Source organism: Musca domestica, unplaced genomic scaffold, assembly GCF_030504385.1.
Source record: "Musca domestica strain aabys unplaced genomic scaffold, Musca_domestica.polishedcontigs.V.1.1 15, whole genome shotgun sequence".
Taxonomy (NCBI): domain Eukaryota; kingdom Metazoa; phylum Arthropoda; class Insecta; order Diptera; family Muscidae; genus Musca; species Musca domestica.
Genome location: NW_026712207.1, coordinates 18,062,128 through 18,086,878, shown reverse-complemented (window position 1 = coordinate 18,086,878; position 24,751 = coordinate 18,062,128). Strand labels below are relative to the sequence as shown.

Below are 24,751 nucleotides of genomic sequence, written 5' to 3'. Positions count from 1 at the left end.
AATAAATTTTAACCATTCGTTCAGTTTTCGCGGTTTTAAATTTGGGAACATTAAAATAAAAAATTTTACATATTAATGTTCCCAAGCGTTGCTGCATCTACCTGTATTCTTCTGTTATACCATGGTAGAAGAATATAGGAACATGCATTGCAGAATTACAGAAGGTAAAACATAGCTACCCCCTAAATACATTTTTTTCTCATCAAAATAAAGATACAGTTTGTATATGCGTGTGTATGTATTGAATAAAAAGGAAAATATTTTCAAATTATTTCAATATTAAAGAATTGTATAAATGTATTTTTTACGTTAACGCGTAAAAAATGTATAATTTTGGGATAAAACAGTCTTGTCCTACTATCTTGGATTCGATTTTGTTGAGAAATCCCAATATTCCATTCAAGTTTTATGGTTTTTTCGCAATATAATATTGTTGTGAAAAAAAATGTTGATAAACAAAACCAATTGTTGCATGTTTAAGAAGTCTATTGACATAATAAGACTTGAAGTTCCTTAAACTTCCTTGAAGTTGAGCAACCTTTCTTATTGAGCCATGGGTAGATGCATCAACGCTTGGGAACATTGATATGTCAAAATTGTTAAAATGTTTTGTCAAAAATAAGTAGATTTTTATGCGTTTTCTTATACGACTCATACGAAGTTGGAAGTTGTTATTATATGTATTTTTCAACAAATTTTACAAATATCCATGGTACAATAAGGAGGTAGAACAGCTTCATAAAACTACAGAAATACAGCCCTGAGGCTATAACTGCTTCCTGTCAGACATTTATTTCATTTTTTTCAGTTCATTTTTTGTTGTTGTTTTCATTTTTTTTTTTCAAATTTTTCCTCATTTCCAAAATGAGTTAAATAACGCGAAAAGAATGAAATGTCTGGATTTTCGCTCGAAAATATGATCCAAACTGTTCAATCTTTTAATTTCATTGCTAAACTGGTTAATAGCTTCAATGCGCGAGCCGCAATCTACTTGTCTTCCATTCAATGATTTTGAAAATATTTTGTTTTCATTTTTTCAAAATAATATATACATAGACAAACTTGGCAGAAGTCGGGCACACTTAAAAACAAATTGTTATCAGCTGGTAGTTCTACCTTACCTTTTTATTGTACCATGCAAATATCAACAATTTTTCTTTTTTTTTTTTTTTTTTTTGGAATCGGTAATTGTTTACGCCGTCAAGACGAAGTTGGTACGATACCTTAAGTATGCATGTACCATTGCTTTGTATTCGATTAGTGGTTATCGATAATTATCTTTTTGTTTCTTGTTTTTCATTTCTTTGCTTCCTTGTAGAGTTGTGCTGCGTCGCGTAAAATCCATTTTACAGCTGTATATTGTTTTTGTGAATGAAAGTGCATAATTCATGAAAATTTTCAGTGGCGAAACTTTTGAGTAGGGCAGGTAAGTTTGAAAAAATTGTAAAAATGTTGTAATTTAATCTGTCATTATTAAATTTAGGACAGACAAAGAGTTGGTGATTTTCGGTGTTTGGAGTGTTGCAAGTGTCGCATAAGTTGGAGGTTTCTGCGTTTATGAGAAATAGGTAGGTTTTTCCGTATGTGTGACCGGTGAATAGTCGATTTATGAGTTTGATCTCTCCAGGGGGCATGTTGGAACCTGCATACCAGTGACGAGACGGCGGTTCTGGGAAAAATTGAGAGAAGTATGTGCCTTTAGAGATTGAGATGTTTTTATAATTTTCCTTCCATTCGTTCCATAGATGCTGATAGATCTGGGAGTGAGCATCTTTTACTGAGAGGTCTGATTGAATTATAGAACCGACTTGAGCCGCATGTTTGGCGAAGAAATCTGCACGCTCATTTGCAGGGATGCCAATATGTGAGGGAGTCCAGATAATGGTGAGTTGTGTAATTTTTGAGTTATTTACTTTTCGGAGTATATTATTTGCCAGGTAGTTTTGAGTTGTATTTCGTGTTAGTAATAGACAAGCATTTTTACTGTCCGTTATGATAGTGGCCTTATTAATGTTGTCTTCTATGATAATGTCTATGGCCTTGTTGGTAGCATGTAATTCTCCCATTAGTGAAGACATTTTACTAGGTATTTTAAAAAGGAAGTTTTGGTTATATGAGATGTTGCATACTGCACATCCGGTAGAGGCACTGGAAACCGAGGCATCAGTTGCCCAAATTGTATGACCTGTATTTTTTAACCTTTCAACTTTTTCTTGTAGGATCATTCGATAGAATTCATTTGGTTGGGTATTTTTGGACGAGTTGAACAAATTTATGATGAAAGTGAATTTGTTTCCGGGGTATTCAATTTGATTTACCGCAACTTTGTCGAAGATATGTTTAAATTTGATGTATATAAGGCCCAAACTTGTCTTGTTGGAGGGGTTATTTATAATGTTTTGGTACAATTGTCGATTGTGACATTTGAATTTGATTAATTCTTTCGCTGCGAGATATTGAGATCGTTGTTCCGGTGGTAGCATCAATGCTAATGCATCGATTGCGTGGACAGGTGTTGACGGTGTAAGGCCAAGACTTCTTCTTAGCATCTGATTTTGAAAAGACGTAAGTTTTCTGTTCAAGTAAGTTGGCATATGAGCCATTGAAGAGATGCAGTACTCTGTTTTCGAAAAAACTATGGATTTTGCTAGATTAATAGCAATATTTGGGAGTAGACCTTGTTTGATATTGTTGATCATTTTTAATGCATTTATTGACTTGTTGCAGGACAGGATAACATCATCATAGTGTTCTTTAAGAGATAAACTGTTTTTTATGTGCCTTCCTAAAAACTTAATGCTGTTAACCGATGTAATTTGTGTGCCTTGTAAAGTGATGGTAGGAGTTTTTCTTGGTCCTTTGGCTACATACATAGCGGCGGTTTTGTTGATATTGTAGTTTAGGTTCAAGCGTGATAAAAGATATTGAAATTCAGTGGCTTTTAATTGCAGATTTTGATTGGCAGATTCAAAGTTCTTATGCGCAGATAATAATATGAAATCATCCGCAAATTGAAACAGATGTGTGTTGTCATCAGAAATCCCATGTAGACCAAGGGTATATAAGTTAAAAAGAGTAGGACTTAAACAGCTGCCTTGTGGGAGCCCATTGAAGATTTCGAGAGATTCATTTCCCATAACGATAGTTCTTTTGCTTAAAAAATTAATAATCCAATCAGAGATGTCACTCGGACAGTTGAGTTCGCATAGTATTTTAAGGAGAATTTCGATACTGACACAATCATATGCTTTTTCTACGTCTAACGATAGAATAATCACTTTCTCACCTCTGTTTTTGTAGTAATTTATAGTGTGCAGTAAGTTGTTGATACACATCGAAGTGGACATATGTTTCTGTATGCAAATGTATTTGCTGGCAAAATATTATTTTCGTCGATGAATTGTTGCAGACGTTCTTTCACCATTAAATTTATTATTTTTAAAGGAACTGAAATTAAGGCTATCGGTCTGAAGTTAGTAAACAATTCTAGATCTTTGCCTTTTTTTGGTATCGGGATAATTTTAATTTTTCGCCATTCATCTATGATTTCGCACTTTTTCCATAAACAATTTATTGCTTCTAAAAAGTTTGTTTTTGCCGATTCGGCTAGATTATTTATCATTTCGTATGTTATACCGTCAAGGCCAGCAGCTGAGGGTTTCTTTTTGTTTTTGAGAACCAGTAGAAACTCTTCCATTGTTAGATTGGACCGATTATAAGTAGTTTTGCCGACATAATTAATTGGATTGTTGTCTGGAACTTGATCTCTGAGGTGGCATAGAAATTGTTTGTTGTTATTTGGGGACCATTTGCTTTTGCTGTTTGATTTTGCACCCACGAACAAATTGAAAGAGATGTTTTGAACTGGGCTCCTTGTTTAGATTTTGTATTTTATTCATGAAATTGTGTTTTTTGGCAAATTGGACGGCATTTTTAAAGTTTTTTATCATTTTAATTAGATTTCTTGCATTTATATCATTGCTATGCATATCATAAGTTTTTTGTGCAGCTATCTGTAGCCTGTACTGTTTTTCAACATAGGAATCCCACCAAACTTTAGGTGTTTTGTTTCCTTTTAGGGTATAAGTAGATTTTTTGATTTCACTTTTTATCACGGAGTGTATTTCTTGAAAATTAGTATTTAGTTGGATTGTACTTAGCTTTTTCATTAGTTGTTTTTTGGCCAAAAAAGTTTGACCCTTGCACTTTGTGTTGTTAATATTTAAAATGACAGGATAATGATGGCTTCCACCGATCATATTTTTGAAAATTTTCCATTGAATTGGTAAAATAGAGTTTGTGAAAGACAGGTCCAGAACGGATCCACTCAAATCATTTATATTTTTTTTAAAGGTATAACTACCATCTTTTAAACATTGAAAGTTGGAATTATCAAAGATTTCTTTTATTGTTTTTCCACGCTGTGAGACAAATGAGTCACCAAATGCTGAGTGTCTAGCATTGAAGTCACCACATATGAAAGTGTTACTTTGATTATCAAGTAATGATATTAATTTGTTTAGTTCTGTTTTTATAGTTGCACATCTGACTGAGTGGGGAAAATAAATGGATACTAGAGTTAAATTGTTTGTTAGATTTGTGGTTTGGCAAATCAGAATATCTAAGGAGGTTTCAAAAGTAATCTTTTTGAATTGTATATTTTTTTTGAAAAGTAAGGCTACACCACCATAATTATCACTTCTTTTTTTCGATACTATATTGAATCCTTGTATAGATGACGAGTTTTGACTTTCGTCTATATTAAATATTTCACTCAAAAAACATATGTCAATTTTTTGCTTTTTCAGAAAAAATTCGAGATAATTTTTGTTTTTGTTTAAACTTTGCACATTGTATTGAAGCACGTTCATGATTTTAATAAAAGTTTATTGTAAATTTGCAGGATTTGAATTATTATTTGGCACTTTGTAATTTGGTTCCTCAAATGGGTTATCTATTTCCGATGAAAGGAGTGATTGCTGGAATTTTTTTAAAATGTTTAAACCTTCGGCACTATTAAGTGAGGTAAGGACTTTTGACATTTCTTTTGAAAATTGTGTTAATGCTTTTTCAATTTCAGATACTTTTGAAAAGGTAGTATGGTTGAAGACGGATTGAGATGGTGTGATTTGAATCGGACTGGCAATGGCGTGATGGATTGGATTTCGTGGAGACGCAACTTTGCTATATTTTAATTTTGTTACTCTTTTGTTTATTTCTTCATAAACGCTTCTTTTTGGTGGTTTGTTTTTATTAAGAGGGGGAAAGGCATTGTTAAATTCATCATCAGAAAGGACTTGGAAACGGTTTTGGGATTCTGGATATTTTTGAACAACTTCTTTTCGTGAAAGGTTGGAAAGGGCCATTATGCTTCTTATATTTCTTTCAGATTTCCATCTTGGGCCCTGCTTTGAGTCGGTTGCAAAATGATCAATACTATTACATAGAATGCATCGAGGCGAGTTGCATATATCCTTGCACGTAGTTGTTGATAAACATTCTTTACATTTCTGCTCTTTGGGACATTGATTGGGGCATAGAATAAATTTACCACAATTTAAACATTTTTTCGTCGACCTGCAACGAATGGCTATGTGTCCTAAACGTCCGCAGTTTAAACATAAACGTACAGGGGGGACATATAACTCCGGTGTTATTTTTGTTCCGCACATAAGTATCTCCGTGGGTACACCATCATATATAATACCGATTTTTATGGTTTCGGAGTATTCCATTTTATTGTTTTCGGATTTTCTAGTGAAGCGGTATATTGAAACAACGTCCATATCATTATTAGCTTCAATTTGTTGTTTAATTGTAATAGCAGAAATACTTATTGGTACATTCTTGATTATATAGAACCGTTGTACAAAACGTTCTGGGATAAAGGCTTTGAGATCAATTTGGTTTAACTTTGGGTTTGTAGCAAAGGAGTTGGCTGAGGTAGCATTGTTAAATGTAATTCTGAAAAGATTGTATCCAATGTTCTTGCAAGCATAGTCTGTAATATTAATCTTTTGAAATCTTGCATACAGGTGAAGTTCACAATTCTTTCTTCTTGTGCTAATTGGCGTTTCTGAGGAAACTAACACATGAAAAGGACCGGGATGGTATTGAGGATACAAAATGGTTTCTTTATTTAGAGAGTTGTAGTTGTGTTGTTCTGCCATTTCATTATTTGATGTAGGTTCTGTGTTTGTGTTTATTGGTTTAACAGGTGTTCCATTTTGGTTTTTGAAAGTTTTAGTTTCTTTGGAAATGCTTGGAGCTCTTCTTTTATTTTGTTCCCCCGGAGGAGGAGGTGGAATAGGCGGAGGAGGAGGTTCCCCTACTCCCCCCATTTTTCAGTTAATGAAGGATTATTTTAACTTTTGTAAAAAAAATTGCAAAAGCAGGGAAAATAAAAAAAACTCAAATTTGTTTATGTTTGTGTGTGTGAATGCGTTGTTTGTATATTTGTTGTTGTTTTGAAAGCACAGCGACCAGCGCGAAAAACAGTCTAATGTCAACAGATGTTGATGAGCGACTGCAACAATTTTTCATTCAACATTTTTAATTTCAAAATCGGTTTGACAGTTCAATGTCCCAGCAGCTGCGTCGATGCGTCTACCTGAATTTTTCTACCATGTGTTATACATACAAAAAATTGACAACAAACATATTCGCCACAGAATTCTTTTGTCAAGGCGAAAATATTTATTTTTGCCTCAAGCATGAATTTTGACATTTCATCTAATAAAATAACAGCTGTTTTTAGATTAATTCGCTCGAAGGAAGACCTTATAATTTTTTTTTATCTTTCAATTTTTAATCTTAACCATTAATTAAATCAATTAATATAAATCTTTTACACCTTTATTTTTTACTAAAACATATTGAATCGTTTCAAAGTTTTTTTACCACAGTTCTTGTTATGCTGACCGAGATTATATCAATTGTTTAAAAAAAATCTATACTCCCCGAGATAAAGAACTCACTAAATTCGATTTTTTACCATTTTTTGCTCCACCAAATACACGTAATATAACTATCACTTAAAATCGTTTAGTGAGTAAATGTTAATGAATACAGAAGGAATCTCAACTTTGCTGTACATTTAAGATAAAAACGACCGATTTAAGCCAATGTTTTGTTTTCGGATTTTACTGAATTGCCAAAAATATTTATTTCCCAAATAAAAAATATTAAAATGTCGGAGAGATTTTACTAAGCTGTATATCGTTTATGTCGTGTTAAATTCTTGCTGTGCAATAATAAAATGAATTGTTATTCTTGCAATAATAAAATGAAAGAATCAAAAATTTTAATGCAGCAATGTCAAAAATTCAGCTATATAACGACCACTTAAATACAATTTATTAAGGATTTGATAGGGAAGTTGTTTAAAGTATGTTTTTATTCAACATAATGCCGCTATGAATAAGGTGTATCGTTAGAATTAGGCTCTCGAGGGTCGCATATTGGCTCCCATTTTACAGACATATTGTTTGCTTAAGTGTGTTTTTGGTGTGATAAGAGCAGGAGAATAAAATATATGTCTTAAATCGTTTGTTTTGTTCCCTGGTCCAAAAAAGGAAACTATGATAGTAACATTATAATTGTAAAATGTGATATCATCTAATGTAGAATATTTTGTATCCTTGTAGTCAGCATAACATCTATGGTAAAAACTTTAAACCGATACGAGTGATGTCCATTGACAAAACTGGCTGCTAATAGTGTTGGGAGGTTTTTGATTTTATTGATTTTCATAAAAATAATTAAATAATGGACAAATCTTCCCATGATTTCTCGAAGTTAATTGGAAGCGTTAGCCTGGAGAAAGAGGTTGGTGGCACCTATTATGGTTGTGTCATCATTATAATTATCTTTTTGTTTTATAGATTGATCCCATTTGCATGAGCATCGATGATATGATAACTCGACTGGATGAGCTGGAATCACTTTTGGCCAATGTAAAGTGTGAATCTAATCGTTACTCTTTTGTATAATTTAATAATTTGATAAAAAAAAAAATAGGCGAATTATCCGCTTTTCAAAGATTTGATTTAATATACCAAAGAGCTTTCACGACCACCTTCAGTAGAATAAAAAAAACAATTAATTTTATTTCATCATTTCATTTTCCATATTTCGATCGGCGTCGACGATCATCTTCAGGGACTGACATTTGTTTATATTCCCAAAACAACTTTACTTCCGCATACAAATCTTTGTAGAGTGTTGTGGAAGTAAAGTGGTTTTGAGAATATAAACAAATGAAGTGATGAAATATCGATCGTGAACCATGCCGATCGAAATATTGGAAATAAAATTTATAGTTTTTTTATTTTACTGACCTCGAGCCAAACTAGATAAAAAATAAAAAGAACATTGAGACCAGAGGCAAACTTAAACAATACAAACATATGTAAATGTTAATGTAAAGTAAAAACAGAATAATTGTCCTATCACGATTTATCAGTAACAACACTAAAAGTTTCACATGGTAGTCTATCTATAATACGTAAAACTTTGGTTCTGCTTTGTCCTTAATCCCTCGAATGTAATTGGTATATTATTGTTATTTTAATCATATTTTTTCTTGCAGGTCAAGGGCGTATCAAATATAATTATAGATCAGTATACAAGTGGAGTGTTGACATTTCTTCCTAAATTCATGGAATTAAAAAGTCGAATTGATAATTTGGAAAAGTTTGTCCAAGTTGTAGACGATAATATGAATCAAATGGAAAAGACTATCGATTTAGCAGAACATGAACTCAACGTAACAGACTACAGCCTTAAAGGCTTGATTTTGAAACCATTGCTGACGAAAACATTGCCGATTTCTATGCCAAATGGAGAAGAAACGGCATCATCGACAAAATCGGATGCAAGCATTGAATACCAGCCCATTCAAATGTTTAACTCAAAGCTATATTTTGATAATAAAATTACAAAGAATAATTAAGCATTCTGTAGTATATTCATGTCGTCTACCTTGCATCCCCTCTAAGACTAACAGTTTTAATGCATAGTTAGTAATTAAGCATGGTGCAATTATGTTTCGACTCAATCTAATAATAACACAGATAATTTAAAGTTTTGCTACACCATTTTATTTATCCAATTCATTAATTTATTCAGTTTAATTTGATGATAAAAATTGGAATGTTACCAGGGTAGAATTGAAATGTTACCGTGGTAACCTTTATTGAAATAAGCATAACCAGCTCTATATTTGCTGTAATTTACCTCGTCAAATTTAATAACATAGAAAACAGGTCCCATTTTACGTTTGGATTTATGTATTCACTTTTTAAAAAGAAGAAATGATCAAGTGTTTAACTAAAAAATTAAACACATGAATGCAGAAAGTTACCTTATTAATCCATCATGGTTTCCCTTTAATTATCAGGCATGCCACAGAGACGAATCCAATCAAAAAATTATTCATTTCTGAAAACTAAACAATCTTATTAATCCATCATGGTTTCCCTTTAATTATCAGACATGCCACAGAGACGAATCCAATCAAAAAATTATTCATTTCTGAAAACTAAACAATCTGGACTTAACATTATTTTTCATAATGGTATTGTTTGATTGATTTCTTTGATTCCTGCTGCCATATTAACCCTGAATAATAAGATTTTCTTTATTCAACAAATCGATGGGAATCTGAAGAAGCTAAATCAAAAACAATTGATTGTAAATGACGGAATTGGAACCATGCCTGTACTTTCAGTTTTCCTTTTTTCTATAGTTCTTTGACTAGTGTCGATGGAATTCAACTGAATTTGAAAATTTTCAATATTATTTTATTTATTTATTATAAGTGTGAGTTTTTTCGACCTATTTTCCAATATATTTAATAATATGAGTTTTTTTGAGCTTTAGGCCAGTTTTTTATTTTATTTCATTTTTGATCTCCGATATTTCGCAATTGTATAAATTGCATCTTCAGGGGATCTACAAGATAATATAATATTCTTAATATTACTATCACAGCATTGATTAAAAATAGAAACAAACACAATGTTATTACACAAAAATCGCTTACTTGTAAACAATAATCGTCAAGTTAACTTAATAACTACGATAGAATGCACTATCATCGTCGGCTGTTAATATTGCACTGATTTTGTTTACATATTGCACGATCTCTTCTTTTGTGTCAAATGCCTATAGCAATAAGCTGCGTTATCTGTGTCGCTCTTAAAATTTATTCTCTCTGTTGTGTGTAGATTGTTGATGTGTAACATTTCTAATGTGAGTCTTCTGTGGTAATGGTTTTCCGTTTGCAGTATTTTTACTTGTTCAAGGTTTGGCTGATGGTTGCTTGATATACAGTGTTCCGCAAGCGCTGTTTTTTGTGTGTAATTTTGGTTTCTCATTTTTAAATCAGACTTATGGGCTGATAGTCTAGTTTTCAATTTATTTTTTGTGGTACCAACATAATATTTCCCACATTTTTCGTTAGGGTTGCCATCGCATTGTATTTGGTATATCACATTGTGTTTATCAGGATTTTGTATTTTGTCTTTTGTATGGCTAAATAGCTTTTTGAGAGTGTTGTTGTTTTTCTGGGCTATTATATATTTGTTCTTATCATATAAATTTGAGTTCTGGAATCGTTCTGATAAATTTGGTACGTAAATCATAGATTTATATATCTTTTCATCTTTTTGGGTTTCTCTAGTAGTATTCCGTCGTCCTATTAATCTATTTATTATTCTTATTGGAAAATTGTTGTTTGTTAGAATATCTCGGATTTTGTGTTTGTTCTTGTTATGGAATTTCTCGTCACTAATGCTCATTACTCTATGTACTAAATTTTTTGCAGTGTTTATAATCATTTGCTTGGGATGTTTCGAAAAGAAATTTATAATTCTTCCCGATGCCGTGGGTTTCTGATACCAGTCTAATTCTAATTTGTCCTTATTTCTATATATTATTGTGTCTAGATATGGTAAACATCCATTCATTTCATCCTCCATGGTGAATTTGATATTGTTGCTGAAACTGTTAAGTATATTCAATGTATCATTGATTGCATCTTCCCCAGTTATCACAAAAAGATCGTCCACGTATTTCGTTAATATTTTGGGTTTTGTTGTCAGTTTTTCCATGCAGGTGTCTAAGAGTTTCTCCATGACTATATCCGCCACAACTGGAGAAGCTGGTGAACCCATTGGCAGTCCTTTCTTTTGTTTATATATCTTGTCGTCGTATTTGAAATATCGGTTGTCTTTAATGCAAAATTTTAGAATACTTAAAAATAGGCCCTTTGTCATATTTGTGTATTCTTTTAGTTCTTCCCACCTTTCGTCGATTATTTGAATACCAAGATCTATCGGTATGCTTGGGAAGAGTGATACTACGTCAAACGAAACCATCCTGTCATTTTCTTTAATCGTCATATTTTTAACTTTGTTTTTGAACGCCATTGAGTCTTGAACGTTATATTTGGAGAATTTGGTAAGATTTTTTAAAATTTTAACCACATATTTGCACAGTTCTTCCGACGGAGAATTGATTGAAGAACAGATCGGGCGTAACGGGAAATCTACCTTGTGGATTTTTGGTAGTCCATACAATCTTGGAGCTGTAGCCACGTCACTTCTGAGTTTTTTCCTTTCCATTGTCGTAATAATGTTGTTTTTGTATAGCTCCTCCACCAGTTCATTATTCTTTTTTATCAAACCTGTTGTTGGATCTTTGTTCACCCGTTGATATGTCATCATATCTGAAATAATACTGTTCATCCTCTGTTTGTAGTCATTAATGTCCATTGCAACCGTAACATTTCCTTTGTCAGCATTTAAAATTAATATATTTTTATTGCTATAGGCATTTGACACAAAAGAAGAGATCGTGCAATATGTAAACAAAATCAGTGCAATATTAACAGCCGACGATGATAGTGCATTCTATCGTAGTTATTAAGTTAACTTGACGATTATTGTTTACAAGTAAGCGATTTTTGTGTAATAACATTGTGTTTGTTTCTATTTTTAATCAATGCTGTGATAGTAATATTAAGAATATTATATTATCTTGTAGATCCCCTGAAGATGCAATTTATACAATTGCGAAATATCGGAGATCAAAAATGAAATAAAATAAAAAACTGGCCTAAAGCTCAAAAAAACTCATATTATTAAATATATTGGAAAATAGGTCGAAAAAACTCACACTTATAATATATAACACGGAGAGCACGCCGAATACCAACAACATGATCTACAGAAACATCAAGTATAAAAACAACATCAAACACAGCATTAACAAACACAAAAACACAAAAGTGAAGATTGCCAAAACAAAATGCTCTTTAACTTTTCTAATTCGATGTCGTAACAACGGCATCATTCCTAACTTTATTAAAAATGCCTTAAAAAATATTCACAATATTTTTAAGACACCTCAAATATACCACATTAAAAATACATTAAAGGGATACATTGATACTTTTCAAAACAAGATTCTCAATCTACTAATTAAACAGAAACATTACGAAATAAAGAACAATCAAAGGGATCAACAAAATATAGAAAAAACTTTGGGAGAAAATCTAACACAACAAGAGATAAACATAGTTACTCAAAACGAAAGCAAAATAATATCGAACATGGAGAACGAAATAAAAAACACACAGAAAAGAAAATTCGAAAAACTTAAACAACAACAAATGATACAACTTGGCATAAAACAGAATGATAAATGGTTTGTAAACAAAACAAACACTCAATTCCCCGATGACGTGAAATGGCTTCTTTCGCTTGGAGAGAAATTTGGACTTCCAACAACAAAATCACAATTCCCACTATTTAAACTAATAGCAGACGGCGAAGACGTAATACAAACATGGAATGACAAAGAACAACAAGAAATGATGAGGACAAAGTTCACAACAATGATAGACACACATATGAATAAGATGAAAGAGAGTGAACGAGATAAATTTATCAACAGCACAGTGGGCCGCACCAAAACTTTTTTGAAACAAAATAAAAATATATTAATTTTAAATGCTGACAAAGGAAATGTTACGGTTGCAATGGACATTAATGACTACAAACAGAGGATGAACAGTATTATTTCAGATATGATGACATATCAACGGGTGAACAAAGATCCAACAACAGGTTTGATAAAAAAGAATAATGAACTGGTGGAGGAGCTATACAAAAACAACATTATTACGACAATGGAAAGGAAAAAACTCAGAAGTGACGTGGCTACAGCTCCAAGATTGTATGGACTACCAAAAATCCACAAGGTAGATTTCCCGTTACGCCCGATCTGTTCTTCAATCAATTCTCCGTCGGAAGAACTGTGCAAATATGTGGTTAAAATTTTAAAAAATCTTACCAAATTCTCCAAATATAACGTTCAAGACTCAATGGCGTTCAAAAACAAAGTTTTTTTTTTTTTTTTTTTTTTTTATTTATTTATTTATTCTATCATAGGAACATAGTATAGTTAGGATTATGTACAATATTTTGGGTTTCTATCTTAAAGATATTTCAACAAAATATAACATATTGGTAATTACTAAATACATTTTAAAAAATTCTATTTAATAGGAAAAAGATAGTAAAAAACCTATAATGTATTATCACAAAAGTTATTGATAAGTTTTAAAACAACATCTAATGACCGCTATACGAATAGTATAGTAGAGATTAGGTGTTATCAAATCAAACTTCTCAGATGGTCATACTTTGATCTTCTGCATTTTTCTTCAAATGACAGCGTCATATCATTTACCAAATTAATTATCATCTTCATGTGAGATCTTGAGTGTAATTCAAATGTAGAATATCTCCTTGGCAGGTCGTAAATTATCTTCAGGTTTTTGTTTTGTATTATTTGCAGCTTTTTTAAATGAGTTTTGGCACAATTATACCAAACTTGACAGCCATACGTTAGGATTGGCCTTATACACATTTTATATAACAGTAATTTATTTTTAAAATTTAATTTAGATTTTCTATTCAGAATGGGATATAGGGATCTTCCACTTCTTACCGCTTTGAGACAAGTCGCCTCCAAATGTTCTTTGAAGTTTAATTTTTCATCTAGGATAATGCCTAAATATTTAACGGATTTCGCAAATTGAAGTTCTTTGCCTTGTATCCACAATTTTTTAGAGGGAATTCTTTTAGGAGACTTATTATAAGGAAATATGATGGCTTGGGATTTCTCTTCGTTAATTTTTATTTTCCATTTGGAAAAATAATTGGAAGCTGATAGAAGAGCGTTCTGAATCCTGTTCACAATTGCGTTGGACACTTTTCCATGACAAATTATAGCACTGTCATCTGCATAAAAAGCTATATCATTTCCTCTGGAAATGTTAAAATCAGAGATGAATAGAGAATATAATATTGGAGAAAGTATTGAACCCTGAGGAACGCCAGCGGGGATATTACGCAACGATGATTGACTTCCTTGGACATCTACAGTGAACATTCTATTTTTGAGAAAACTTTTCACTAGTTTAGTTAGATATAATGGAATATTCACTTTATAGAGTTTGAAGATAAGGCCTCTATGCCAAATGGAGTCGAACGCCTTTTCTACATCAAGAAGAATAACGCCCGTTGAATACCTTCGTCTTTTATTTGATTTAATCAAATTGACTACTCTTCTAATTTGGTGTGTTGTAGAGTGTTCAGGTTTGAAACCAAATTGATATTTATGTATCAGATTATTCTCTTCTACGAATGTTTGAAGTCGTTGGAAGATAATTTTTTCAAAGAGTTTGCCTAAAGAGCTTAATAAGCTTATTGGCCGGTAATTAGAAGGAATTCTTTGATCAAAAATTGTATATTTTCAATAAGCAATTTACAGCAGAGTGAGGTAGATTTTTTAGCAATATATTATAAATTTGATCTATGCCAGGTGCTTTTGAGTTCTTAAGACATGAAATAAAATACTTAATTTCTTCAAAAGATGTTCTGGAGTTGGCATCTGTATGTGATGGAGTGATGTCTTTTTCCAAGAGATTATAAATATTATTAACCTTGATTTCCATTGAGCTAGAAGAGTTTAAGGTAATTAAATGAGCTTTTTCGAATTGGTCAGCAATTATATTTGCCTTTTCTTCATTGGATACTATTTCATTACCATTAGCTACTAGTGTTTTCATTGGAATATTTTTACCTCGGATTTTCTTTGCAATTTGCCAAAATTTTTTGCTGCCAGTAGGCAGAGTGGACAAAAAATTAGACCATTGGAGATTTCTTTCATTTTCTACATTTACTGAAATAAGTTTATTAAGCTCCTTGATGATGGCATTAATGGTTATTTTGACGTCTGGATCTACACAACGTTGAAATTTTCGTTTATATTTATTTCTTGTGGATATCAAGTATCTACAAAGATCGTTCACATTGCTTTTGTTATGTTTTTTGTGTTTAGTACATATTGACTCAAAACATGTGGATTTTAATATATTCGTAAATTCGTTTATCGATTCTTCAATGTTTGATAAAGATATGCTGCTATTGAGTAATGTGGAAGCCGTTATTTTTGAATTTATTAAAGTTGTAAAATTGTTCCAGTTGGCTTTATGGAAATCTAGATAAGTTGTTTCTGTATTGGAAATTTCTTCTTTAATGGAAAAAAGTAATGGCACATGATCGGAACGTAAAGTATGAGGATATGTTTCCAGGTCGGTGAATGACACTGTCGAGTTTGAAAGCAGAAGATCAATAGTTGAGGCTTGTCTATGGGTCAAATTTTGTGGAAATCTGGTGGGGTAAGGTGGGTAATATATATAGTAATTGTTATTATTTTGATGATTAAATAGAGCGTTTCCGGCAGGATCGGATTTTGTGCAGTTCCAACTGGGGTGTTGTGCATTTAAGTCGCCTAAAATGAAGAAATCCACCGTTTCTGATGTTATCATATCAAGGTCAAAGATAAAGTCAGATGTGTACCGAGGACAATATACAGATATGAATTTGATTTTGGAGTTGAGAAACTCGACGGTGATGCATATATTTTCTATCAGTTTTGTAGGATAGGATGAATCAATCTTGTGTTTCAAAGAAGATTTAATGGCGATTGCCACTCCTCCTCCATGGGAGCTTCTATCTTTTCTGTGTACTTTGTATCCAGGTAATTTTAAGTTATGATTTGGTTTAAGAAATGTTTCGTTCAGTAGGAGAATGTCAATGGATTTTTCTTTTAAAAATGTATAAAGCTCTGCAGACTGCGAGAGAGTGGTAATGCCTTGACAGTTCCAATGCATTACTCTAAGACTTGTTTGTATATGATTATATTGCATATTTTAGCATAGTCATAATAACATTTAATTGTTCCATTTTTGTTCTACATTTACGTAGATCTGATATCGCGTGAGTAAAAATTTGAAATAGTTCGTCAATACTGTAAAGTTCGGCCGTTGACCTTTTTTGAGCTGATGATTCAAGTAATCCGGCATATGAGATTTCCGGATTGAATGTTTTAGGGTCGTTTGGAGTATAGATTGAGTTTTTAAGTTGGGGAAATTCATTTGCGGCTATATCAAAGTTAACAGGACCAGGTCGTCTTTTTACAGACAATTTTTTCGTTAGATTTTCTCGAATTGCCAGGTACTCTTTTCGGCATGGACATCGTGGATCGTCGGCTCTATGGTTGTTGTTCTTAAAATTTTTCTTTGTGCAATTAAAACATTTGTATGCGGCAGGACTTCCTTGTGGATTTTTGTCTATTTGGCATATAGCTACGTCGTGATTACCACCGCAGGCCATGCATGCATTTTTTCTGAAACAATTTTTGGCTCCATGACCATGCATTGTACACTTTGTGCATTGAGTATAGCCTTTATTTCCTTTTAGAGGTTTTCTCCAGTGAATATTAATCTTACATACTTTCCTAATTTTGAGGATTTGGGCTTTACTGTTTACTGAACGATCGAACTCAGTCATATAAATTGCATCACTTTCAGAAGAACGAGCGGTTTTAATTTCTTTGATATTGACAACATTAATGTTGTAGGAATTTTTTAATTCGTCTTTGATCTCACTGGTATTAAGTTGCGGGAGGCCATAGAGTACCATTTTAAATACCTTGGTGTCTTTGCACTCATGAGAGTAGAAAGTATACCCTGAGTCAATAAGTTTCTTTTTTGCTTGCTCAAAGAGTGTGATTGAAGGTGAGATAATTTTAGTACCGATGGACATTCTCTTATATGTATATAATGTGCCAATCAATTTGTACACACTTAGGAACTTGTGCTCAGCATCCACAACAATTGGAGGAACAACAATTTTGTACTCTCGTACTTCACTCTCTCCTTCGCTGTAGGTATCACCGTCGTCGTCATTGTCAAATGACTGAAGTATGTTAAAACGGTTCTCACTAGTTTTATATTTTTCTTTTGGCGCTCTTCCTGACACCATCTTTCGTTTTAGTGAATGCATTTGAATGTACCACTAATAGTTGTTATTGGTTTTTCAATATTAGATTGGTTCGATTTTTATAACAGTGATTACACTGGCTTTGTTGGTAGAGTAGACCGTGCTACGCGACGGAGGAAAAAAAAAAATATACGTCTGCTTGCGATCAATGATAGCATACGACTGGCAAAAACAAAGTTAAAAATATGACGATTAAAGAAAATGACAGGATGGTTTCGTTTGACGTAGTATCACTCTTCCCAAGCATACCGATAGATCTTGGTATTCAAATAATCGACGAAAGGTGGGAAGAACTAAAAGAATACACAAATATGACAAAGGGCCTATTTTTAAGTATTCTAAAATTTTGCATTAAAGACAACCGATATTTCAAATACGACGACAAGATATATAAACAAAAGAAAGGACTGCCAATGGGTTCACCAGCTTCTCCAGTTGTGGCGGATATAGTCATGGAGAAACTCTTAGACACCTGCATGGAAAAACTGACAACAAAACCCAAAATATTAACGAAATACGTGGACGATCTTTTTGTGATAACTGGGGAAGATGCAATCAATGATACATTGAATATACTTAACAGTTTCAGCAACAATATCAAATTCACCATGGAGGATGAAATGAATGGATGTTTACCATATCTAGACACAATAATATATAGAAATAAGGACAAATTAGAATTAGACTGGTATCAGAAACCCACGGCATCGGGAAGAATTATAAATTTCTTTTCGAAACATCCCAAGCAAATGATTATAAACACTGCAAAAAATTTAGTACATAGAGTAATGAGCATTAGTGACGAGAAATTCCATAACAAGAACAAACACAAAATCCGAGATATTCTAACAAACAACAATTTTCCAATAAGAATAATAAATAGATTAATAGGACGACGGAATACTACTAGAGAAACCCAAAAAGATGAAAAGATATATAAATCTATGATTTACGTACCAAATTTATCAGAACGATTCCAGAACTCAAATTTATATGATAAGAACAAATATATAATAGCCCAGAAAAACAACAACACTCTCAAAAAGCTATTTAGCCATACAAAAGACAAAATACAAAATCCTGATAAACACAATGTGATATACCAAATACAATGCGATGGCAACCCTAACGAAAAATGTGGGAAATATTATGTTGGTACCACAAAAAATAAATTGAAAACTAGACTATCAGCCCATAAGTCTGATTTAAAAATGAGAAACCAAAATTACACACAAAAAACAGCGCTTGCGGAACACTGTATATCAAGCAACCATCAGCCAAACCTTGAACAAGTAAAAATACTGCAAACGGAAAACCATTACCACAGAAGACTCACATTAGAAATGTTACACATCAACAATCTACACACAACAGAGAGAATAAATTTTAAGAGCGACACAGATAACGCAGCTTATTGCTATAGGCATTTGACACAAAAGAAGAGATCGTGCAATATGTAAACAAAATCAGTGCAATATTAACAGCCGACGATGATAGTGCATTCTATCGTAGTTATTAAGTTAACTTGACGATTATTGTTTACAAGTAAGCGATTTTTGTGTAATAACATTGTGTTTGTTTCTATTTTTAATCAATGCTGTGATAGTAATATTAAGAATATTATATTATCTTGTAGATCCCCTGAAGATGCAATTTATACAATTGCGAAATATCGGAGATCAAAAATGAAATAAAATAAAAAACTGGCCTAAAGCTCAAAAAAACTCATATTATTAAATATATTGGAAAATAGGTCGAAAAAACTCACACTTATAATATATAACACGGAGAGCACGCCGAATACCAACAACATGATCTACAGAAACATCAAGTATAAAAACAACATCAAACACAGCATTAACAAACACAAAAACACAAAAGTGAAGATTGCCAAAACAAAATGCTCTTTAACTTTTCTAATTCGATGTCGTAACAACGGCATCATTCCTAACTTTATTAAAAATGCCTTAAAAAATATTCACAATATTTTTAAGACACCTCAAATATACCACATTAAAAATACATTAAAGGGATACATTGATACTTTTCAAAACAAGATTCTCAATCTACTAATTAAACAGAAACATTACGAAATAAAGAACAATCAAAGGGATCAACAAAATATAGAAAAAACTTTGGGAGAAAATCTAACACAACAAGAGATAAACATAGTTACTCAAAACGAAAGCAAAATAATATCGAACATGGAGAACGAAATAAAAAACACACAGAAAAGAAAATTCGAAAAACTTAAACAACAACAAATGATACAACTTGGCATAAAACAGAATGATAAATGGTTTGTAAACAAAACAAACACTCAATTCCCCGATGACGTGAAATGGCTTCTTTCGCTTGGAGAGAAATTTGGACTTCCAACAACAAAATCACAATTCCCACTATTTAAACTAATAGCAGACGGCGAAGACGTAATACAAACATGGAATGACAAAGAACAACAAGAAATGATGAGGACAAAGTTCACAACAATGATAGACACACATATGAATAAGATGAAAGAGAGTGAACGAGATAAATTTATCAACAGCACAGTGGGCCGCACCAAAACTTTTTTGAAACAAAATAAAAATATATTAATTTTAAATGCTGACAAAGGAAATGTTACGGTTGCAATGGACATTAATGACTACAAACAGAGGATGAACAGTATTATTTCAGATATGATGACATATCAACGGGTGAACAAAGATCCAACAACAGGTTTGATAAAAAAGAATAATGAACTGGTGGAGGAGCTATACAAAAACAACATTATTACGACAATGGAAAGGAAAAAAACTCAGAAGTGACGTGGCTACAGCTCCAAGATTGTATGGACTACCAAAAATCCACAAGGTAGATTTCCCGTTACGCCCGATCTGTTCTTCAATCAATTCTCCGTCGGAAGAACTGTGCAAATATGTGGTTAAAATTTTAAAAAATCTTACCAAATTCTCCAAATATAACGTTCAAGACTCAATGGCGTTCAAAAACAAAGTTAAAAATATGACGATTAAAGAAAATGACAGGATGGTTTCGTTTGACGTAGTATCACTCTTCCCAAGCATACCGATAGATCTTGGTATTCAAATAATCGACGAAAGGTGGGAAGAACTAAAAGAATACACAAATATGACAAAGGGCCTATTTTTAAGTATTCTAAAATTTTGCATTAAAGACAACCGATATTTCAAATACGACGACAAGATATATAAACAAAAGAAAGGACTGCCAATGGGTTCACCAGCTTCTCCAGTTGTGGCGGATATAGTCATGGAGAAACTCTTAGACACCTGCATGGAAAAACTGACAACAAAACCCAAAATATTAACGAAATACGTGGACGATCTTTTTGTGATAACTGGGGAAGATGCAATCAATGATACATTGAATATACTTAACAGTTTCAGCAACAATATCAAATTCACCATGGAGGATGAAATGAATGGATGTTTACCATATCTAGACACAATAATATATAGAAATAAGGACAAATTAGAATTAGACTGGTATCAGAAACCCACGGCATCGGGAAGAATTATAAATTTCTTTTCGAAACATCCCAAGCAAATGATTATAAACACTGCAAAAAATTTAGTACATAGAGTAATGAGCATTAGTGACGAGAAATTCCATAACAAGAACAAACACAAAATCCGAGATATTCTAACAAACAACAATTTTCCAATAAGAATAATAAATAGATTAATAGGACGACGGAATACTACTAGAGAAACCCAAAAAGATGAAAAGATATATAAATCTATGATTTACGTACCAAATTTATCAGAACGATTCCAGAACTCAAATTTATATGATAAGAACAAATATATAATAGCCCAGAAAAACAACAACACTCTCAAAAAGCTATTTAGCCATACAAAAGACAAAATACAAAATCCTGATAAACACAATGTGATATACCAAATACAATGCGATGGCAACCCTAACGAAAAATGTGGGAAATATTATGTTGGTACCACAAAAAATAAATTGAAAACTAGACTATCAGCCCATAAGTCTGATTTAAAAATGAGAAACCAAAATTACACACAAAAAACAGCGCTTGCGGAACACTGTATATCAAGCAACCATCAGCCAAACCTTGAACAAGTAAAAATACTGCAAACGGAAAACCATTACCACAGAAGACTCACATTAGAAATGTTACACATCAACAATCTACACACAACAGAGAGAATAAATTTTAAGAGCGACACAGATAACGCAGCTTATTGCTATAGGCATTTGACACAAAAGAAGAGATCGTGCAATATGTAAACAAAATCAGTGCAATATTAACAGCCGACGATGATAGTGCATTCTATCGTAGTTATTAAGTTAACTTGACGATTATTGTTTACAAGTAAGCGATTTTTGTGTAATAACATTGTGTTTGTTTCTATTTTTAATCAATGCTGTGATAGTAATATTAAGAATATTATATTATCTTGTAGATCCCCTGAAGATGCAATTTATACAATTGCGAAATATCGGAGATCAAAAATGAAATAAAATAAAAAACTGGCCTAAAGCTCAAAAAAACTCATATTATTAAATTTTATTTATTTTTTAAAAGAATAAATACATATACAAAAGTTTTACATATATTTTGACATTACCAGACTGTAAAATTTTTACACCATTGAAAATAGGTTCAATCTCCGATTTATGCAATGGATTCATAATTACACATTTTAAAAATGAGATGTTGTCAAATGTGTAATAATTTGAAAATTAACATATTTGCTATATTCCAGAACCTGGAAGAATCTACTAGTTTTGCAATTTTCTTCGATATCATAAAGGGAAAATCGGCTATCGTGGTAAAAACTTTTACATTCTTGCGGTTAAGGAACAGACAAATTATTGCAACATCACGGAATACTCTTTTATGAAGAAGCCAGCCCATGACTTAAGCCATTAAAAAAGCTTTATTCTTATAAAAAAGAAAGGCTACTAAAGATTTTTGTTTAACTCTTTTTAAAAAATCTTTTAAATTTCATTCATTTCATTCATAGTCCTTTCGATGGTCTTCCTTGCTATAATTCCTTTTGTTACTGTTGGACTTGGTCCTTTTCTATTTCGTTTTTTTTTGCTCCGGCATCTTCTAAAATATTTAAAGTCATGCTTGATAACTATAAAATGAATTACTGCATTTTGTTGATGTGTTTAGTCCGAAAAATTGCATTCATTTCATGCATAGTCCTTTCGATGGTCTTCCTTGCTATAATTCCTTTTGTTACTGTTGGACTTGGTTCTTTTCTATTTCGCTTTTTTTTTTGCTCCGGCATCTTTTAAAATATTTAGTCACGCTTGATAACTATAAATTGAATTACTGCATTCTGTTGATGTGTTTAGTCTGAAAAAAATGAAGTTATAGAAATTACAGAATGCCTATTTATATTTAATCTTACCGTAAGAATTTGGTTAGAAACATGTTCTAATATGTGAATATAAGCAAGCTATAGCTAGAGCAAAGAAGCAATCCTGGGAACTGCGGATAACTTTAGAGCACCGGAGACACAACCGGACTGAATAAAATAATGTCAAAAGATATCCTCTTTGAAATGATTCACAAGATATATGGATACTTTATGCGAGATCAGTTCTTTACGAAGCAACATTCAATATTAGGCTACGCTCTGAAGAAGGACTCCACGTAATCCAGACTGCATCTTAGCTGTTTCACTTACCCCCCTAAACTATTTTAGGGTAAAATACATTTTGCTGGGGAGTTATTTAATTTGTATTTGTAATAACAGCCATAGCAAATAAACTTCACTGTCGATTTTAATTAGCAACTTTGTACGTCCATTTTCACCAAAGCGTACATAGACATGTTATGCAGGTGTGTGTGTGTACTTTAGGAGCGATACGATCTATAAAAGCAATGGTTTCTCTTGTTTTGAATTAGTTAAGCGAGGTGATCAACATAGCCCAGTCATGAAGGTTTTTGTAAGTTGTTGCCAAAAATCAGGAAGGTTAAATATTTATCCAAAATCTCGTTCTAGGTATTGTATTTTGCCGTTATAGTATGTTTTGCAATTTCAAATTCAATAGCACGCTCTCTAAATTATCCGACACCAATTAATCCTAGTGTTTTAATAGAAACAAAACCAGAGGAAAAAGTAATTCTCATTTCTGATATTAAAGAAATCAGCAAATTTAAACGTGAAACCAGCAAGCCCTTCTATCCGACAATTACCCCAGAACAAGCGCATCACATTAGTAAACGCGAAAATGTGTTCCGACATTCTGTTCGATACAAACGGGATATACCAGTGCCTTTGGTAGCAAAGCACAAACATCCCGAAATATCTGCTTCTGAAAACGGCGACCACAAATCAACTGATGAAAATGTTGAAAGTTTTGCCAATGACCAAGTTGTCAAAGATAAGTACAAACAGGATGCAGCTAAATCAGAAGGAAGCCAGCCAGTATCACACCCTGACCACACACCTGAAACTTTAACTACACACTCTGTTATCAGACCCAAACCAGTATCAGTTTCAGAGCTTTTTTCTAGGTAAAATTCAATGTGAATCTATTTTTACATAATCTGAAAATTTGTATTTTTTCAGACATCATGAAACCGATGATAAATAATTAACGTGTTTTCTAGTTTAAGTGCGAACTAATAAAGGTGCTAATTTTTGAAATAAACAATGCTGTTTAAGCATACATGTGTACATACAAACATATTTGTGTTGATGTCATGACTAGAACGGTAGTTTAATCTCGAAGGAAGTAGGTAAAAACCAACTATGTACTAGATCCTTAGAATGTCAAAATGACATTCAAAATTTTATTTGGAAAAATACAACAAATCATGAATGTTATGTTAAAGATTTCCCATAAAATTGAGTGCAAAGACTGGATTTTTTATAAAGGAAAGAAATGTCAAATGAACGTTTTTATAAAGATTTCATTTCACATTTTCATCCCCAGGGTAGAAGGAGAACCTTTCTTATTTTTTAGAAACTTTACAAATGTGAAATTATTGAATATTTGTGTAGTGGCAAAATTAAATTTTGCTGTGATTTTCTGACAACGTAGCATTACATTGATATTGCAAAATTGTTAAAATGTTTTGTCAAAAATAAGTAGATTTTTATACGTTTTCTAATACGACGCAAATTGGAGGTTGTTATGACATGCAATTTTTACAAATATCAACAATTTTTTTCGTTTAACATTTTTAATTTCAAATTAGGTTTGACGGTTCATTGTCCCAGCAGCTGTGTCGATGCGTCTACCTGTATTTTTCTACCATGTGTTATACATACAAAAAATGACAACAAACATATTCGCCACAAAATTCGTCTGTC

The 24,751-nt window shown here is 32.3% G+C and overlaps 5 protein-coding genes across 7 annotated transcripts; 4 read left to right on the top strand and 1 right to left on the bottom strand.

Annotated features, from left to right (window-relative positions):
* The first annotated feature begins 7,626 nt into the window (after positions 1-7,626).
* On the top strand, positions 7,627-9,084 carry LOC101889733 (biogenesis of lysosome-related organelles complex 1 subunit 4). The gene is made up of 3 exons (XM_059119812.1): positions 7,627-7,827; positions 7,884-7,955; positions 8,591-9,084. The coding sequence occupies exons 1-3, from the start codon at positions 7,768-7,770 to the stop codon at positions 8,951-8,953; spliced, it is 495 nt and encodes a 164-aa protein (XP_058975795.1). The 5' UTR covers positions 7,627-7,767; the 3' UTR covers positions 8,954-9,084.
* Positions 9,085-9,862: 778 nt separating this feature from the next.
* LOC131801279 (uncharacterized) lies at positions 9,863-11,821 on the bottom strand. 2 transcript variants are annotated; one of them, XM_059119801.1, is made up of 2 exons: positions 10,046-11,821; positions 9,863-9,974 (listed from the first exon to the last, which is right to left on the bottom strand). In XM_059119801.1, the coding sequence occupies exon 1, from the start codon at positions 11,775-11,777 to the stop codon at positions 10,131-10,133; it is 1,647 nt and encodes a 548-aa protein (XP_058975784.1). In that variant the 5' UTR covers positions 11,778-11,821; the 3' UTR covers positions 9,863-9,974; positions 10,046-10,130. The 2 variants fall into 2 exon arrangements, with proteins under 2 accessions (XP_058975784.1, XP_058975783.1); XM_059119800.1 differs by having other exon boundaries at positions 9,863-9,954.
* A 9-nt stretch (positions 11,822-11,830) lies between these two features.
* Positions 11,831-13,875, top strand: LOC131801294 (uncharacterized). The gene is made up of 3 exons (XM_059119841.1): positions 11,831-11,957; positions 12,049-13,408; positions 13,867-13,875. Exons 2-3 carry the CDS (start codon positions 12,224-12,226, stop codon positions 13,873-13,875), a joined length of 1,194 nt encoding a protein of 397 aa, XP_058975824.1. The 5' UTR covers positions 11,831-11,957; positions 12,049-12,223.
* A 3,717-nt stretch (positions 13,876-17,592) lies between these two features.
* LOC131801280 (uncharacterized) lies at positions 17,593-19,148 on the top strand. 2 transcript variants are annotated; one of them, XM_059119802.1, is made up of 2 exons: positions 17,593-18,965; positions 19,057-19,148. In XM_059119802.1, exon 1 carries the CDS (start codon positions 17,606-17,608, stop codon positions 18,878-18,880), a length of 1,275 nt encoding a protein of 424 aa, XP_058975785.1. In that variant the 5' UTR covers positions 17,593-17,605; the 3' UTR covers positions 18,881-18,965; positions 19,057-19,148. The 2 variants fall into 2 exon arrangements, with proteins under 2 accessions (XP_058975785.1, XP_058975786.1); XM_059119803.1 differs by having other exon boundaries at positions 19,037-19,148.
* Positions 19,149-23,181: 4,033 nt separating this feature from the next.
* LOC101892768 (uncharacterized) lies at positions 23,182-24,120 on the top strand. The gene is made up of 3 exons (XM_005175541.4): positions 23,182-23,378; positions 23,435-23,949; positions 24,005-24,120. Exons 1-3 carry the CDS (start codon positions 23,367-23,369, stop codon positions 24,027-24,029), a joined length of 552 nt encoding a protein of 183 aa, XP_005175598.3. The 5' UTR covers positions 23,182-23,366; the 3' UTR covers positions 24,030-24,120.
* The last annotated feature ends 631 nt before the right edge of the window (positions 24,121-24,751 follow it).